Genomic DNA, 20,056 nt, shown 5'->3' on the forward strand with positions numbered 1-20,056 from the left:
CGCGGGCGCAAATACCGGTGTAGCTGGCCAGGTCCCCGCCGCCGGCCCCCAGCAGTATGGCATCCCCTCCCAGCCTCAGACGCCAGCCTACGCCGCCGTCGGCTACCCTGGACAGGATCCCTCGCAGCTGCAGCAGCAGCCCGGTGTTCCTCAGTACGGTGCTGGCGCGCCCGCCTACGGCGCCCCCCAGCCTCTCGCGCCCCAACCCGGCGCACCTCAGCCCGCCGCCTACGGATACCAGGCTCCCGATGTTGGCTATCCCGGCCCCGGACAGGGCGCCCCCGCTCCCAACGCGCCTGGCGTCGCCGGCATCAACCAGCAGATGGCCGGCATGAACCTCGGGCCCGGCGGTCAGCCTCAGCCCCAGCCCGCCCAGCCCGCCCGCCCCATGGCTCTGAACCAGCTCTACCCCACCGACCTCCTGAACCAGCCCTTCAACGTCTCCGAGCTGGATCTGCCGCCGCCTCCCATCATCCTGCCCCCCAACGTGAGTCTCGCTCCTCTCCTCCGTGTCGCAGCTACACCCTCTCGCACCTCTCCTCCCTGCCACAGCGGTTCCTAACAGCCAACCTTTCTCCCAGTCGAGCGTCACACCTTCGCCTCACGCCAACTGCTCGCCTCAATACGTTCGCTCCACGCTGAACGCCGTCCCCACGACACACTCTCTCCTGAAGAAGTCGCGCCTCCCGTTCTCTCTCATCATCCAGCCGTACGGCGCACTCCACGATGACGAGAGCCCCGTCAACATTGTCCAGGACCAGATCATCGCGCGCTGCCGTCGTTGCAGGACCTACATCAACCCCTTCGTGACCTTCCTCGACCACGGCCACCGATGGAGGTGCAACATGTGCCAGCTCACCAACGACGTGCCCCAGGCCTTTGACTGGGACGCCGCGACGCAAAAGTCGACCGACAGGTGGGGTCGTCATGAGCTCAACTACTCGGTCGTCGAGTTTGTCGCTCCCCAGGAGTACATGGTCCGCCCGCCTCAGCCCCTTGTGTACCTCTTCCTCTTCGACGTCAGCTACGCCTCCGTCTCGACCGGCCTCCTCGCCACCAGCGCGCGCACCATTCTCGACAGCCTCAACAGGATACCCAATGCGGACCGCCGCACTCGTCTCGGCTTCATCGCCGTCGACTCGAGCCTCCACTACTTCTCGATCCCCAAGGACGAGGACGAGAACGGCGACACCAGCATGCTCGTCGTCAGCGACCTCGACGAGCCCTTCCTGCCCGTGCCCACCGATCTGCTCGTGCCCCTGACCGAGAGCCGCCAGAGCATCGAGAACTTCCTGACGAAGCTCCCCGAGATGTTCCAGAACAACCAGAACAACGGCTCTGCCCTCGGGCCCGCCCTCAAGGCCGGCCACAAGCTCATCTCTGCTCTGGGCGGTAAGATTGTCGTGCTCACTGCGTCGCTCCCCAACCTCGGCGTCGGCAAGCTCGAGATGCGCGAGGACAAGAAGGTTCTGGGCACGAGCAAGGAGAACGCGCTCCTGCAAACGTCCAACAGCTTTTACAAGAGCTTCGCCGTCGAGTGCTCGAAGAACCAGGTCTCGATCGACATGTTCCTCTTCTCCTCCCAGTACCAGGATGTCGCGTCCCTCAGCAACCTGCCTCGCTACACTGGTGGCCAGACGTGGTTCTACCCCGGATGGAACGCCGGCCGGCCCGAGGATGCCATCAAGTTTGCCTCGGAGCTCAGCGACCACCTCTCGTCCGAGATTGGCCTCGAGGCCGTGCTGCGTGTGCGTGCGACCACGGGTCTGCGCATGAACGCTTTCTACGGCAACTTCTTCAACCGCAGCTCCGACCTGTGCGCCTTCCCGGCCTTCCCTCGTGATCAGTGCTACGTCGTTGAGGTCGCCATTGACGAGAACCTGACAAAGAACGTCATCTGCCTCCAGACGGCCGTGCTGCACACGACGTGCAACGGCGAGCGCCGCATCCGTGTCATGACGCTGGCGCTGCCGACGACGACGAACCTGGCCGACGTCTACGCCTCTGCCGATCAGCAGGCCATCGCCACCTACTTCAGCCACAAGGCCGTTGAGCGCGCGCTCAGCGGCGGGCTCGAGGCGGCCCGCGACTCCCTGCAGCACAAGCTGATTGAGCTTCTGCAGACGTTCAGGAAGGAGCTCGCCGGCGGCAGCATGGGCGGCGGTCTCCAGTTCCCCTCGAACCTGCGCGGCCTGCCCGTGCTGTTCCTCGGTCTCATGAAGAACGTCGGTCTGCGCAAGTCTGCCCAGATCCCGTCGGATCTTCGTTCGGCGGCGCTCTGCCTGCTGTCGACGCTGCCCGTGCCTCTGTTGATGCAGTACATTTACCCGAGGCTCTACTCGCTCCACGACATGCCGGACAATGCCGGCACGCCAGACCCCGAGACGAGCCACATTGTGCTCCCGCCGCCGGTCAACCTCTCGTCGGAGCGGTTCGCGCCGTATGGTCTCTATCTCATTGACGACGGCCAGACGCAGTTCCTCTGGGTCGGGCGCGACACGGTGCCGCAGCTGCTCGCCGACGTGTTCGGCATCGAGGACAGGACACAGCTGCGCGTCGGCAAGGGCTCGGTGCCGGAGCTCGACAACGACTTCAACGAGCGGGTACGCGCCGTCATCTACAAGAGCCGCGACAACAAGGCCAAGGGCGTCGGCAGCATCACGCTGCCGCACCTGTACGTTGTGCGCGAGGACGGCGAGCCCAGCCTCAAGCTGTGGGCGCAGACGCTGCTGGTGGAGGACCGGGCGGACCAGGGCATGAGCGCCGCGCAATGGCTCGGCATCCTGCGGGAGAAGGTGAGTCCATGAGTTCGGCGCTCTCTTTTTTTCGTGACTAACACTGCCCAGGTTATGACGTAGGCTGCTTCAGGAGTGTCGAGGGGATGGTTGGAAAAGGACGGACGGATGGTCGTGGGTCCAATAGAGTAGGAAGCCTCTGGGGAAGCGTTTGGGGGGAGGTTTCATGATAATATCACAATAACATACAAAAGATGTCGAGGGGTGGTTTGTAGTGCTACAGTCCGCGCCCTTGGACAGGCCTTATGTTAGACGTCGCTCTGTGCATTGCCTGCTGTGCGTTCGTTGCGTGCATTGCCTGCTGTGCGTCCGTTCCGTGCATTGCCTGCTGTGCATCCAGTGTTATGGCGCGTTCGATGTGCTAGCAAGTGCTTCAGCGCCGCACCCAGGGCACATGGTGGATATATGGCCACGAGGATTAGGGTCAACTCCCGGTCCATATCAGTTTCGACCACGTCATGCAGCGATGCAGACAAGCAAGCAGCAGACCAAGCAGTCGAGGAGGCGCTCCATCAACTCGTAGCGTCAACCTCCGGGGGAAAAAGGGGGGGAAAGAAGGGGAAAAAAAAGAAGAAGAAAAGAAAAGGGAGTCCTTCGAGCAGTCTCCGCAGCCGTGCCAACCATTCCATCAATCTGGCAGCCAGCAAAGGGCGTGCGTCAGCGGGGTGGCACACGATGCCTGTCGTTCCGTTCTAGAAGCTTTCTGAACGGGGCCGGCAGAGCAGGCTGGCGGATCGCGAGTCTGTGTTTCTTCCCGCCGTGTCTGGTCTACTTGAGACGGGGCGGCGCAAGGCAGGGCAGCACGGGGACGTGCGTTTCGGGACACGGCGGCTTGACGCCGGAATTCAACCTCAGGGCTTCATTTGAGCGACAGCCAAGTGGTAGAAGATAGATGTTGGAGAGGAAATAACGAGTAGTACATCTGCGTGGCTGACGTTACTTATTCTTCGACAGCCTACCCGCGATAACTATGTACTGGATGAGTACCTGTCCTGAGGTTTGATTCAGCAGTAAAGGGATGCATGTATGCGGATGCATCCTTTAGGCTCGAGAACGTCTCAGTACTTTGGAGTTAAGGCTACTTCAAAGATTCTCATCTGATGAGGCATTCAAGCGATATTATCCCTTAGGAGCGAGAACGGTCTCCGGTACTTGAAGTCCAGGTGAGCCGGCTCGACCGCCTACTTGAAAGATTCTTATCTGATATAAGGTGATGAAGCGATTATACCTGGCCCCGAAGCTGACTTCTGCTAACATCTAGAGCGCCCAGTACCGTTCACCTGATATGGTCTCGGATGGGAGCTGTCTGGTGACTCCTAGCAGTACAGGTCCCGAGAGCTCAAGGGGGAACAGATGAAGCCGCAGTCCAAATTCGCCAAACAGGTATCATCCAGAAAGACTCTTAACTTCGAACCCTCTTAACACCTCGTATCGCAATTAAACACTCTGAAATTCTACCTACTAATAATCGGCCATGCTACTAGGAGAACGGGACAGGAAGTGCAATGCAACGGGGGTATTCATTTAACAAGGGCATGCAGCATTAAAGGTTCACTAGATACCCATTTTTGACTTCTCTTTCTAACGAATACAATAACTAACTTTAAACCCCCATTTCTTATACGATTTCTACTAGCTTTCTTAGTAAATTCCTATTAATTCCTATATCTAGTAACTATAGCAGGGCCTCTAATTAGTTCCGCCCTAATCGCTTACCTAACTTTCACATCTTCACTAATCACGGCTCTATCTTATTAAAAGAAGCACTATAATGCGCATAGCAACCCCACCACTACCACTAGATAACCAAGGGTCAATAACTACATCCTTATCTCTATATAATTAATATATCTCTAAAGATATATATCCTTTATCGCTATTCGACCTAAGCCGATATATAAGACCACTAGAATCCCATCGATAGGATTTCATTATAGGTTTCATACTAATATCCCTATCCGTAGCCCGGTTAGGCGATCCTAGTAGCGCAGGCCTAAGTCATCAGTTATATATACATCCTCACTACCTTAGAGCAATACCTATAACATTACAGCAATCATAGACGACTACTAGGGTAATCTTACTAGATAGGTCTAATATACGCTTAGAATTAGAAGTAGGAATATTAGGATAGTCGGGCCGATAATCGACTAGGCATTCCTATCGTAACTAGGGATTATAGATATCAACTTCCTTAGTAATAGGCTAGTTCACTCCTACCTAGTCCGCTAACTCTTAGGCATTAATAAGACTTTCTAGGGGATCTCCTACTCCGGATCCATCTATCTATCCTATACTAATACGTCTATTATCTCCTAGCACATTCAATTCCATTAGTAGAGGTCTAGAGTTATCTTATTTATAAGACCACGGACTAGGTAACGACGGTACTACTATTGCTATAGAGGCCCTATTACTATAAACCCATTCCCTAGCGTTATTACCTTAGCTCCCTAGAATATCTTCTATTACTTATTAGAATTCCCCTTTCAATTATCAAGGTTTAAGAGGTCTAAGTCCCTCCTATTAAAGTCCAAGTTCCCCCTATTAAGGTTTAAGTCCTAACTAGTTTCAACGATAGACTATATTATCGATAGCCCCTAGACCTCTAGCCATAGCAGGACTACCCACCTTTACTAACTATAGCACTTTCGATAGTAAGCAGTCTATAGCTAGATAGATTAATTATCTAAGATACGAGTTTAATTATATTAGATAATTACCCCTAGACCCTCGATAATATCTCGTAATAGTAGACCGACTATACGATAGAATTACGGCTACATTCTTAGACTCTTACGTAGCTATAAAGAATGCCTTAGACTATCCTAACCTAGGACCTATAGAAGCTCTTCTCGTAGAAACCTTATTAAAGGAGCGATTCCCCGCTATCGTCGCTAATATAGTCGATAATGAACCTACTACCCTAGAGCAATACCCTAGAGAGGCTCTTAATAGATACTACCTCAGGGCCTAGGCCTACCTAAGATATACTAGAGGCCGAGACTCTAGAGACCTAGGAGCTATACCTCTATCTATCTTAGAACGTAATTACCTATCCTAAGTAATATATTAATTTATATAAGGCTTATAGGACCTCGAGCTCCGCTAGGAGTCTATTAAGAAGTCTACTATATAGGTAGAAGGTCTAAGAGACGCTTATACCCTTATCTAACGAGCTAGATAGACTATTAAAGATCGAAAACTTATTATAAAGGCTTAAGCGGAGCAGACTAAGACTAGCCTTATTAAATAAATAGTATAAGCTTAATAAGGTAAGAATATAGAGAGAGCATTAGCTAAGTTCTATAGCCTCCTACTACTAAATAACTAATAAGATAATAATACTATACTATTAGTAACTACTATATTTACTAGAATTACTTACCCTATCCCTTAATAGATCTAGATACTATAGAAATAAGCTCCTATATAATACTAGCTAATTAACCTTACTTAAGCCTAGAACTTCACTTAGAGGCTAGCCCTTCCTACTCCCGTATAGGTAGTACCTAATTTAGTAAGTAGATATTAAAACACTAAGTATACTACCTAGGTATACTAAATCCCGCTAAGCTTATACCGTAAGCCTTAATAGATAAGCTAATAAGGATCGTTTACCTCTAAGCCTCTAGTATAGCTATCCTATTAATAACGCCCCTAAGCTTAAGCACCCTAGTAATAGTAGTAGAATATAAGAAGTTAGGATAGCCGCTAATCGCTACTATAATTAACTAACCCCTTTATTAATAGAGTATAATCTTTAACTAGAGCCGATAGCTACGTAAGGGTAATATACTATACCTATAATATTAAGGGATATACCCCGCCTACTAATAAATATAACCCCGTAGCTATACGACTCTAGTAATAGGAAATAGATATCCTACGCTAGAAGGGTATCGAAGCCTAGAATACTATATCTAATATAGCTTTTATAAGTATAGGCCTAACCCTAGAGGACGTCACTATATAGCCGATAAAGGTAAGTACTATTATAGAGGTTAAGTCTTCTAGTTCTAGAGACGATAACTTAGCCTAACCCTAGGATAGTAATACTACTCTATCGGATATAGGAGCTATAATTAATTCCTATTCGTATAGCGTTAAATTCAATAACGAGATTATTTACGCTAAACTTAAAGTAATTAAAGACGTTTTAGATTCTACTTTAATATAAATATTCTTAATTATTACTAGACTATTAACTAGGAAGAAACGGAAGGCCTATTTACTAACGGCTTCTAAGGAAGTAAGACTAGAATTTAGTATACCTAGGTTATAAGCACTACTACCTAGTTAACCCTAACTATTCTATCGAGGAGTATCCCTAGAGGACCTAGTTTAATATATACGTAGATAAAATACGACCCCCCGATTACTTTATATTTAACGGAATTCCTAATTTAAAGTCCTAAACTAAAGGTATTATCGTGCATATCATAGTGCCTCTTCGATGAGATTTAGTATTATTTCTTAAGCTTATTTCTAAATTTATTGTTACGACCTGGCAGCTTCCGAAGGGGGAACACTGTCAGAGGGTTAGGGTTGCTGTTTGCAGAAGCTTAGGTTGTGACTCTGAGACGATGTGGTGTCGTAAGGCGTTGCGCACTCGTTACAATGGATACAAGGTAAGACTTAGATTGATCACTGTCGTGAGAAAGAATGTATCTACAAGTACCGAATGCCCGTCCTTATATACCTGTCATTCTGTCCTTGTCGTGTTGGGTTGGTGAGTCCATGTTGGATGGCTCACCTTTCTTGTCGTGATCCTGTTGCTTGGGTCACGGTGTGGTTAGTGACCGGATCACTTTGAGAATCGTGATCTGGTCACGGTCACGTGAGTGATCCTGTGGGTCCGTGCGGCGCGTCCGATCGCCTGCGGGGTGTCCTGCCTGGTGTCCTGGTGACGACCGGGCTGGGGCGTTACATGATTCTCCTCCTCCAGGTCGATGTCCCAGCGACCCTTACTTGTAAGCGCCGCACCCCAGGTAATTATGTCCCTCAACTTGTTCTTCCTTCATGATACTAACGAAATGTCGAGTCGTGTCGAAAAACCAAAGTCCCTGTCTGCTCGAAAGCGACAAGAACAGTTTGATTTTATTGAGCTTCGTGGCTACGACGTCATGCCGTGTTCCTTCTGCCAACGGAAGGGTTGGAAGTGTCGTATGGTGGAGGGCGTCAGTCGCTGCTCCGAATGCGTTCGTCGCGGTCGCTCCTGCGATGGTTCGGGGGTGCCCGTCAACGCTCGTGAGTGCCTGTAGTGGTGTCTCTCTCGCTTTCTCAGTCCGCTAACCCATAGTAGTGTCTCGCATCACCCAGGAGCTAGGCAAGCTGGACAAGAAGGAGCTGGATGAGGAGGCGCGTTTGGAGGAGCTGCAGTCTCAAGTGGCGGAAGCTCTCAGTCGTTTGAAGCGCCTTCGTACTCAGAAGCGATCTCTTCATGAGAGGGGTGTGAAGATGGTGAACCAAGGGTTGCAGTCTCTGGACGAGTTGGATTCCGCGGAGCGGGAGGAGTCTGAGGCCGTGGTGGCCGTGCAAGCGGCTGGGGGTTTCGGGGTTATTGATTGGAGCGCCTTGGGCTCCTTTGACCCGGAGTCGCTTGATTTCCTTGGGACTGGTGATACTGCTTCAGCAACTGTGGGCAGTTCAGGTTCTTGATTGGTTCCCATGTATTTTCTTCATGCCCATAGTTTTTCCATTTGATGAGGTATTCGTCTTGTTTGTTCGTTTTTCTGTAGTCGATGATTCTTTCGACTTCGTATTCGTTTGTGTCTTCTACTTCCACGCTGGTTGCGAGTGGTGCGTTCGGTGGTGCTGGTTCCAAAAGTGCTATGTGAAAAACGGGGTGAATCTTCATGTTCTCTGGCAATGAGAGGTGGTAGTTGGTATCCGAGAGTTTCTTGAGAATTTTAAAAGGTCCTAGTTTCTTGAAGTCCAATTTGTCGTTTGGTCGTTTGGTTTTGATGTTTCGGCGGATAAGGTAGACGCTACCTCCCTCCTGTAAGGATGGTCCCTTCATCCTTGTTTTGTTGGCGTACGTGGTCATTCTGGTACGTACGAGCTCGAGGTCGAGCTTGATCTGGTCCTGGATCTTGCGGATGCTGGCCGCAATGTTGGTTGCTTTTGGCGTGTCTGGTGCTTCGCGGCGTTCCGCGTAGGCTGTTGGGTTGTACCCATAGTTGGCATAGAAGGGTGACTCCTTTGTGGACTCGCTTGGTGAGCTGTTGTATGCAAACTGTGCGATGGGTAGTAATGTGACCCAGTCATCCTGTTGGTAGTTGATATAACACCGGAGGTACTGCTCCAAAGTCTGGTTCGTTCTTTCCGTTTGTCCGTCTGTCTGCGGGTGAAAAGCCGTGGATAGTTTATGTTTGGCTCCAAGTTGAGCGATGAGTGACTTCCAGAAGTTACTGGTGAAGAGCTTGTCTCTATCTGACACCAGTTCTTTTGGGAGTCCGTGCTGTCCTACAATGTTTCTGAGGAAGACATAGGCGAGGTCTTCTGCCGTTCCTGTGGCTTTATACGGGAGAAAATATGAGTACTTAGTGAGTCGGTCTACGACTACTAGGATGTTGTCGTAAGAGGTCCCAGTTAAGGGTTCCTTCGATGGTGGCAGGCTGGTGATGAAGTCCAGTGAGACTGACTCCCAGGCTGCTGCTGGTACTGGCAAAGCCTTGAGTTCTCCGTAAGGCCTGTGCCTTTCTGCCTTGCTCTTTTTGCAGAGGTCGCAGTTGCGAATGACTGTTGTGACGTCCTGTCTGGTTCCTTTGAAGTTATGGTGTTTCTTAAGTCGAGCGAAGGTCTTCGCTACTCCTTGGTGCCCGTGGGCCTTGGCTTCGTGGACTTGTCGAATTAGTTCCAATGCTTCCGTAGGTGGTCTGGCGGGTGTCACGCGAGTGGTGACTGCCAGCGTTCGGTGATAAGGGATGAGATTCCCTTCTTTGTCTTTCGCCAGGATGGCGTTAATGTTGGGGGGCGTGTTTTGTTCATGATCTGAGCGTCTGCTCAGAATGTCTGCCCTGCCATTCTCAGATCCTTTGCGATAGATGATGGTGAAGTTGAATTCCGAAAGGAATTCTGCCCATCTTATTTGGCGTTTGTTGAGGTCTTTGTTCGTTGTGAAGTGTGCAAGATTTTTGTGGTCGGTGTAGACCTTGACTTCGTGTCGTGCTCCGGAGAGATACGTTCTCCATTCTTTGAAGGCTTCGATGATTGCCATGAGTTCTTTGTCGTGTATCTGATAATTGAGCTCTGGTCCGTGTAGCTTCTTCGAGAAGAACGCTACTGGGTGCAGGCGTCCTTGGTCGTCCCTTTGTCCTAACTGTCCTCCAATGGCGAAGTCGGAGGCATCTGTCTCGACTTCCATGGGTTTTTCGGGGTCTATCATTCGGAGGACTGGTTCGCTGAGGACGGCATCGATAATTTGGCGAAATGCCTTTTCTTGGGGTTCGTTCCATGCGAACTCTATTTCCTTGACCGTGAGGCTCGTCAAAGGATTGGCAGTCTTGCTGTATCCTTTTAGGAATCGTCGGTAGAAGTTGACGAAACCGAGGAATGCTCTGACGTCCTTGACGTTCTTTGGTGTAGGCCATTCCCTGATGGCTGCCACTTTGGATTTTTCCATCCTGATTTCTCCTGGGGTGATCGTATACCCTAGGAAATCTACTTCCTGTGTGTGGAACTTGGCTTTTTCTGGTTCTACTAACAGCTCGTGCTGGTGTAGTCGTGTGAGGACCTGGTGGACGTGTCCCTTGTGTTCTTCCATTGTCTTCGAGAAGATCAGAATGTCATCGAGATATACCACCACGAAGACGTCCAGGAATTCTCGCAGTACATCGTTGATCATGTTTTGGAAGGTTGCGGGAGCGTTGGTCAATCCGAATGGCATGACCAAGTACTCGTAGTGTCCTCGTCGTGTTCGGAATGCCGTTTTCCATTCCTCTCCATCCTTGATGCGGATGAGGTTATATGCTCCTTTGAGATCGAGCGCTGTGAACCAATTGGCTCCTGCTAATGCGTCCCTGAGTTCTGATATCAGAGGCAATGGGTAGCAGTTCTTGATGGTAATGTCGTTCAACTGTCTGTAGTCGACGCATAGTCTTTCCTTGCCATTCTTCTTTGGCACAAAGAGAATCGGGTATCCTGCTGGGGATGTCGATGGTCGGATGTATCCTTTTCTGAGGTTCTCCTTGAGATACTCGTCGAGAGTATCCATCTGTCGAGGGTTCAATCCGTAGATCTTGTTGAATCGGGGGCTCTCCCCTTCCTTGATTGGGATTTCGTGGTCGTAGTGTGTGTGCTTAGGTAGCACCGTGTCGACTTCTTCCCTGAAGATCTTTTCGTACTTCCAGTATTCCTTGGGTACGTTCTGCAGTCTTTCTTGCTGTTCTGTTGTGAGCTCCTCCGGGGTTGTCTCCTCTGAGTTGTCCCTATTCGTGAGGGCTAGTTGGAGGTCGCTTGAGAGACCGCTCGTGGGTCTTTCCTCAGGGGCTGACGTACTCCACTGGACGCGGCCAGCTGTCCAGTCAATCTGAGGGTTCCATTGTCTGAGCCATGGGATGCCTAGGATGATTTGTTTTCCTCCCATGTTGGTGATGTCGAAGGTTATGTGACCTTGACGGCGAGAGATGAACACCTGGAGGGGCGCAGTCTCCGTGTTCACGATCCCTCCTCCGTATGAGACCGCTTGTCCTTCCACCGTGCTGAGTTGATAGGGTTCCTCCTTATATTTCCATGTGATCTTATTCTTGTTGATGTATTCGGGGCTCATGTAGTTGCCCTGGGCGCCGCTGTCTAGTAGCGCGCTTGCCCATCGTCCTCCTACGTTTATTCTCACGTAGAGGTGATTCGTGCCGTGGGTTCGTTCGGCTGAGCAGATCGCTCTTACTTCCTTCGTCGGTCGTTGTCCCTGTCCGACCGACGCTTGCCTTTTCCCGAAGGCGGCGGCGTGGTAGGTGGCCACGTTGTGTTTAGATTGCTTGGGTCGAGGTTGTCGTCGTCCTTATAATGGACCCTGAAGAGTGGCTTCTTGACGTGTTTCATACGGTGAAGCCTCCAATCTCTGGCCTTGGCCATATAGTGCTTTATGCACGCGTCATTATCGCAGTCCTCCCATCTGGCATGGTCTTGGTAGCATTTGTCGTGATAAGCGGGGTCTGGTCGGAACGTGAGCCGACCTTGACTGTATTCGTCCATGTGTAGGATCCATTTGCGACTTTCCTGTTCGAACTCTACCGTTACTCGTGGCTCGGTCCAGTGGTTGCGCGGGAGAAACCGGTGCGCGGCTTTCTCTTTGAAATGATATTCGCAGTCGTCGTAGACACATTCGGGCCAAAACAACTGATAGTGTTGTTCGTGGGCGTGGTGGAGTGCTGGATGGTCTCCTACCATGAGTCGTACGTTTTCTTTCGTGCTTTCTTGCTTTCGGGCGCTGGCCTTCCATGGCTTGGTCCCGTAGTAGATGAGTTCGTCCCACGGTACAAGGGGATCGTAATCCTCACTAGGGTTGCTAACGGCGTAGGTCTGTGTTGGGATGTGGAGTTGAAGTTGTCCCAACGGGGGTTCCTCCTCCTGGCTTGCTTGCGTGTATTCGTCCCATTCCTCGTTGCTCATAAGTCCAACGTGGAGTGCGGCCTGTGGTTCCGGGTGAGCTTGTTCATAAGCCCTTTCTTCGTCTGTATCGATTTCCTGGGTCTCCGGCGTTACTTGCTGGGCCCATTTCTGAATTCGTCTTTCCTTCCTGGTGGTGACCATCATGGCCAGGGTTCTTTGTCCCGTAGGTGCCCTGGGGAACCATCCATTCTGTTCCTTACTGTCCTTGTGGGTCAGGCAATCATCCTGGTAACAGAAGGTCCAGTTAGTTTTGGCATGGTCCTGGTGTTGAGTATGGTTGAGCTGTCGTTCGTTTACGGGTTTCCAGGGCTTCTTAGGTTGCCGGCATTCTCGAGCCATATGCCCGTTTTTGCCGCAGTTGTAGCATTTCATGTCCTTGAGATCCTTCGGTTTGCCATGTCTGGTATTGTCGAGCTCCATGGGTCCTGCATGGGTGGTCTGTCCCCAAGCCGTGCTGACGCGGGGTTTGTCGTGCTGGTACTTGCGTCCTTGATTGGATCGGTGGTGGGGAATGCGAGGGTTCCATGGTCCTATAGCGGGCTTTCGTCCCTTTTCTATTCTGCGTTCGTACTGGCGATCGTCGATTTTGACGGCCATGGCGATGTACTCGGTGAGGGTTTCGGGTCTATCCTCCCGGATGAGGTCGTCCTTGACGGCGTCTTTGAGTCCTTCGTAGAAACGGGCCATGAGAGCGGACTCTGTCCAATCGAGTCGACTGGCTAAGAGTCGAAACTCCGTGGCGTACTTAGTGGCTGGCCCGGTCTGTTTGAGCTGAAGGATTTTTCTTTCGTTTTGTCGTTCCTCGTCCACGTCCCCAAACGCTCCTTTAATGGCTTCTTCGAATGCGTTCATACCTGCGTAGATGTCCTGGGTGGCCTGCTTCATATCTTCTTTCTTGGTGTGGGTGGAATAGTCCCTAATGAAGGGTTCGAACCAGTGCAAGGCGTCCCCTTTGAGGTAAGAGGAGGCGTTGGCGACCTTCTCGCCCCAGTACTTAAGTTGGCCCTCATTGGCTTTGTGGTACTGGCGTACCTGGGTGATGAAAGACTGAAGTGCCCTAGGGTTGCCGTCGAATGACTGAGGGGGAAGAGCCTTCATGCTCGTTCCGCCTTGAAGTTGTTGCATTGAGGCTCGGAGCTGTTCGTTCTCCGAACGGAGCTCCTGGATCATAGCGGCCAAGTTGCTGGCGCTGTTTCCGACGCTGTTGGTGGACATTGTTCCTGTGGTAAGTATTGCTCAGTGTCACAAGGTAAACCTACTGAACAAGAGTGATCAAAATGTTACGACCTGGCAGCTTCCGAAGGGGGAACACTGTCAGAGGGTTAGGGTTGCTGTTTGCAGAAGCTTAGGTTGTGACTCTGAGACGATGTGGTGTCGTAAGGCGTTGCGCACTCGTTACAATGGATACAAGGTAAGACTTAGATTGATCACTGTCGTGAGAAAGAATGTATCTACAAGCACCGAATGCCCGTCCTTATATACCTGTCATTCTGTCCTTGTCGTGTTGGGTTGGTGAGTCCATGTTGGATGGCTCACCTTTCTTGTCGTGATCCTGTTGCTTGGGTCACGGTGTGGTTAGTGACCGGATCACTTTGAGAATCGTGATCTGGTCACGGTCACGTGAGTGATCCTGTGGGTCCGTGCGGCGCGTCCGATCGCCTGCGGGGTGTCCTGCCTGGTGTCCTGGTGACGACCGGGCTGGGGCGTTACAGCCGTATAGACTAGGACCTAGACTATCGATAGTATACTAAAGCCCTGAACTCTAGATATATAGCTATAATAGGTTACTCACCGTATAAGATTATATATAGGATACTATTAGTTAGTAACGTAGAGTAATAGTACCTATCCCTATCTAGGATATCGCTACTAGTAACTATAACTAGACCTAACTAGAGGCTAGAATATAGCTCGTCCTCCTAGGCTAATACTATAGAGGCATGGATAGCCTGAATAGAGTTCTATCGAGACTATATTCACCGTACCTCTAGAGAGAGAGCTACTACTACTAAGCACTAAACCCGGACTGTGCAGCCATTCACTATTAGTACACTAATAATACTAATCTAGGAGGGCAAACCACCGAAACTAGAAGCCCGATAGAGGGGGCCTTTCCGGATATTAGAACGGTATAGACGAAGGATATATAGGATTAAGAAGCTAGATAGTACACCTATAGCCCTAGAGCAATACTAGGACTATCTAAAGGAGTTCCGATCACGATAAGGATATCTAGCTATAGAAGATAGATAGCTACTATTTAAGAAGCTATTAAGGAGGCCAAGGCATAAGACTAAGATAGTCGTAGTATAATAATGAAAGTAGCTACTTTAGAAAGAGGTCACTAATATAGTTACTTTAGAAGAGGGTTACTAATATAATTATATTAAAAGAGGATATATTAAATAGGCCTTAGAGGTACTTATAAGTGAACTTATAGCTACCTAGGCGGATAGGAGGTAGGAACGGTAATTATAATACTATACCTAAGTTCTTCCTCTTTCTTCTTCCTACACCTCTTCCTCCTCTTCTTCCTCCTTTACCTCTTTACCTCTTCACCTCTTACTATATATTTACACTACTACCTACCTTCTTAATTACCTACCCTACCTATTATATATACTCTTCCTTAATTCGTATACCTTAGGAGCTCTAGCTCTAGAGGAGATATAATTTACGATATCTAACTTATTTACCCTAACTATTCACTCCTTCTAACTATATATCTTACTACTAGAAGTCCAAGGTAAGAATAGGAAAGTCGGGGAAACTTATTATAAAGCTAGAAACTAATAAGTAAACCCTTAAGACCGTAGTCCTTCCTAGCTATTATATCTAATTACTATCCCTAGTTCTTCTATAATTACTTACCTACGATTTTTACTTATAACTATTTACCCTATAACTTAATATATATCTAGGGGAGCCTAATATAAATAACTTAACTACCGTATAGACCCTAGGCTAGGGTTAGCTAGAGCTAGTAACCTAACTAGTATCCTAAGCTATTACTAACTATCTAACTAAGGAACTAACCGATAATACGGACGCTAAGGAGGATACTTAGAGCTAGTCTAATAATACCCTAGAGGATTATCTATAAGAAGCTAGTCTTATAGACGTTAATACTAGTAGCGACCCTAAGAGTCTAGAGATAGTTATACTTTAGCGTATCCGATAATTTATAGAGGAGCCTATAATAGAGGGTTTAACCGAGAGCTATTTTATAGCTATCGTTAAACTTATTAAGGTCCTTAATAAATAGGTTCGCCTATACTAACCTAGCTAGCCTAGATAAATTATAATTAGACTATATCGTACCTAGGATAGATCCGGATAGGTAATCGTCTCCTAGCTAGCCTATTACTCTAGTATACTAGCCCTAGAGCCCGAGTTATAGAGCCCGAGACTAGATAATAATACTACTATAATATCCGTAGATAATAGCTTTTATTATAGATAGGATAGTAAGACTAAGCGCTTATTCTACTATAAAGGAAAGTATTTATAAATAGTACCCTAGAATACTCCTAACTTAGGGGATAATTACTAAGGAATTATATTTAGATCGGATAAAGCTAATTTTAATTCTCGTATAAAGCTACTATATTACCGACTATTAATACCTAGAAGCCTATCCTTTATTAAGAAGGTCTTAATTAATAATATTAATATCCGCGGATCTATCTTATTTAAATAGCGATTATAATACTTAACCGATAATATAAACCGAGCACGCTCTTACCTACTACTTTAACTACTTACTAAAGATAAGGATATCGATAATAGAGAACGATCTCTAAGGAATTATCTAGGCTTATACGCTTATAACCGAGCCGCCGATATCTAGCCCTAAAGGTCCTTCGACTTTAGGATCCCCTACCTAAGAAGATTAAAGGTCCTAATAGAAATAATTAGCCTCTTAATATAAGGATTAGATAATATAAAGATAGACCTTATTCTATTTAACTTAGCTATCTCTAATATATTAACCTAGGCCCATATTCTTTTAGATCTAAAATATAAAATAGAATCACTAGCCTATAACCCCTCTAATAGCCGCCTTACTATTAATTATAAAATATTAACTATTTCCCTAGCTACCTTCCTAGCCTATTACCTATACTTCTTTAAACTATACGAACTTTATAGTATAGCTCTATTTATATACCCTTATAGGTTTATATATACTAGATATATAGAGGATCGATCTTACTTTACTTATAGAGCACTAAACGTAGAAGCCGAATAATTTAACTAGGGACGTATCCTAGAGCTATATCGTTAACTAAACTTAAACGAGGATAATTAAATACCTATTCTATTATCCTTAATACCTAGCTCTTATATCCCTAATACCTAGGCTCCTCTAGCCTTTACCGCCGACGAAGACGAGGTCTAGGATATAGGACTAATACTAGTAATATAAACTCTAGGATTCCCTTACTACTTAAGGGGGTAGGATATTATAATAAAGGAGATTATACGTCTAGAGATTATATATCTAGGATAACTAGACGGCATTTAGTTTCGCCGTCTTAACTTAGATATCTAGCCTAACGCTCTATTAAACGTTTAAAGTATAAGCACTTAATATATAGTAATCTTCTTAGCCCTATATATAGAAATCCTTAAACTACTACGACCTTACTAATATATTATTAATACCTTACATACCGCTTCTACCTTAGTAGCCTCTACTATATATAGACCTATAGCTAGTAACCTATATAAACCACTAATCGATTCCCTTTAGGTAGGAGATCTAGTAAACGTTATAGATACGTAAATAAGATTAATAACCTAGCTTCTAATATAAATAGCTCTTATAAAGATACGTAGAGGATTACTAGAAGCGTTTAACTAAGGAATCCCTATTAATCGACTTAATATTAACTTAAGTAGTATAGTCTACTTTAAGGGACGATATCGCAGCCTAGTAGGAGGCGTATCTTAAGCTCTAGAGGAGGAGTTATACCTAGATAGAATACTATAAGTACCTAACTTCCTATTAAGAGATTAACTTACCTAGCTATACGACCTAGTTATAATCATTCCCTATTATACTAGCTTAGACTTTATAGGTCTACTTCTAAGGTTTAAGTAATTAGCTAACCTAGCTAGTCCTAATAACCTTATTCCCTTAACTAGATAGGCTATATTAGATATCCTAGCGTAGATCTAGCGTAATAATTATTAGGAAATCTTAATAGTTAAGGAGCTTTACTAATTCTTACTTAACGATATAATAGAATAGCTAGATAATATTATAGAGGTACTATATTCTTAAGTATTTATATTTATCTTATCGTTAATAGGACTAGATATCCCTATATATATAATATTAACCCTATATATTACTATTAATATCTTTATATAACTAAACCTATAGGACTTTAAGAGGGCTATATCTAGACTATATTATTTACTTAATAGTATCTATAGTAATTATTTAATTATATATATAGGGGATCCCTTATTAGCCTACGAGGGTAATAGGGTTTTATTCTATATAATCCGAGGTAAGGCTTAAAGAGTTATAGCTAACCCTATAATAAGATAGATTATTTAATTAGAATAACTACTTATAGAGCTTAGCCTATATCGTTAATAGGATAGTAATAATAACTAGGAGGATCTAGAGTTAGTACTTAGACTTAATATACTATTACTATTATATATAATTCTATCCTTAGAGGGTAGCTTAGAAGCTTAGGCTTAAGCTTAACCCTATTCTTATAACCTATTAACCCTCTATAATAGACCTAGCGATATCGGCTTAGTCTATTACTATAGCTAATTCCTTATCTTAATTATTTCATTCTCTATAACTCTATAATCGTCTCTATAATATAATTACTTTTCTAATAGCTTAGTCTATTATTATAACTAATTTTTCGTTATTATAATTTATCTCCTATAATACCTTATCTAGTTCTACTTATATAACTATTTCTACGACGATTCGGTCTATTATTATAACCGATTCTTTATTACTATTAATTCTTTATTACTACTAATTCTTTATTACTACTAATTCTTTATCACTATTAATTCTTCATTATAATAGCTTAGTACCTATAATACGATATCTAATTCTATAATATAGCTATTTTTCCTTTTTTCGACGACTTAGCTTATTATTACGATTAATCCCTTATTATTACTAGAACGTCTTCTACGACTAATTTCTTAATTTAGCGGTTCTTTAGTAAATAGCCTATTATCGGCCCTTATCTTAGCTACTAGAGACTACTATATAACCTATTATTATAACCGGTCTCCTCTCTATAACTAATCCTACGTCTATACTTTCTTCTTTTCATTTAAGCTATTTTACATTATAATTATAGCTATTATCCTCTATCATCGACCTAGGTCCCTTAGGGGTCTATGAGGGTCATAGTTTAATTAATAGGATCCGATACCTAATAATAGTTGCTAATGCTAGCTTCTCTTCTTTCTTTTTACTTAGGACATATTTAGAAGACCGTATAACTAGAGAACCAAAGCTATCACCCTCTAGGTGATTAAATGGATATAAACAGGGTGCCGTATATATAAAAAAAAAATGGGTAGTATTACATAGGTTAAGGCCGTGGGCGGCCTGGTGGAAGATGGTTACTTGGGAGAACGGGATAGGAAGTGCAATGCAACGGGGGTATTCATTTGACGAGGGCATGTAGCATTGAAGGTTCACCAGATACCCATTTTTGACTTCTCTTTCTAACGAATACAACAACCAACTTTGAACCCCCATTTCTTATGCGATTTCTGCTGGCTTTCTCGGCAAATTCCTGTTGATTCCCATATCTGCTACTGAGGGCAAATAAACTTTTATCAGTTTGAGCTGATATAAAGGACCTATAATAGAATGGTTCAAGTGAGGTCGCCTCCAAGGAGTGTGGCTTTTTTTATCCCCCCCTCGATCTGTCCGGTGGATATTGAAGTAGGGCCGAAGAGGACTCAAATGATTCGGGGCAATGAAGCATTCAATTGAACAAAAAGATGGGGTCTGGAAAAGCGTGATGTAAGATTGATGATGTGAGGGACCCGTGAGGACCCTCACCACGAGTCTAACTTATGTCCATTCCCTTGATCAGCCACCCATCATCAGCCACTCCACGCCACCACTTTCCTTGCCTGCCCGGTTTCAACATCTGGCAGACAGGCCTGGGGATGAATGGTGGTAAAGGCAGGCCGATCAGGGGATTATTCGTCAAGAGTTGAGACGGGATCGTCGAGCAGGGGCTCGGAACGGACGCGTCGCAGCCTTGCCTGCACGCCTTCAACCCGGCGCTGTGCCTGGCTTGCCTGGCGCCGTCTGGGACGATAAGCACGAGGCCAACCATGTCGACCTGCTGCTGCCGATGTGGGTTCGCGCCTCTCGAGGTCAGTCCAGCGCACGAGGCTCGCGCTACCAGAAGGGGAGGCTGGCGGCCTGGACCTGAGACGTTAGTGTAGGTGTTTCTGCTGGGCCGGGCTGCGCTGGACTTCCTGTAAGATGCCATCGGAGCGAGCCGTTGGGAGATGCTATTCCGAGCCGAGCAGTGGGTGAGCGAATCGAGCCGTGGTCAAAGGCCACATGATTGGAAGCTTATTGTGACGACAGCCAACGCCATCAACACATGTGACTGGTCTCGGTG

General features: G+C 46.7%; 1 protein-coding gene across 1 annotated transcript in view; it reads left to right on the plus strand.

Moving 5' to 3' along the window:
• The window catches only part of VDAG_09460 (transport protein SEC24), a gene marked incomplete at both ends in the record, with an annotated part of 3,907 nt that extends 980 nt beyond the window's left edge, over positions 1 to 2,927 (plus strand). Inside the window, 3 exons of the mRNA XM_009658421.1 lie at positions 24 to 487; positions 582 to 2,795; positions 2,859 to 2,927. Coding sequence (XP_009656716.1) covers positions 24 to 487; positions 582 to 2,795; positions 2,859 to 2,927 — 2,747 coding nt within the window. The remainder of the gene's footprint in view (positions 1 to 23; positions 488 to 581; positions 2,796 to 2,858) is intronic.
• Between the last annotated feature and the right edge of the window lie 17,129 nt (positions 2,928 to 20,056).

Source organism: Verticillium dahliae, genomic scaffold (assembly GCF_000150675.1).
Source record: "Verticillium dahliae VdLs.17 supercont1.26 genomic scaffold, whole genome shotgun sequence".
Classification (NCBI taxonomy): domain Eukaryota; kingdom Fungi; phylum Ascomycota; class Sordariomycetes; order Glomerellales; family Plectosphaerellaceae; genus Verticillium; species Verticillium dahliae.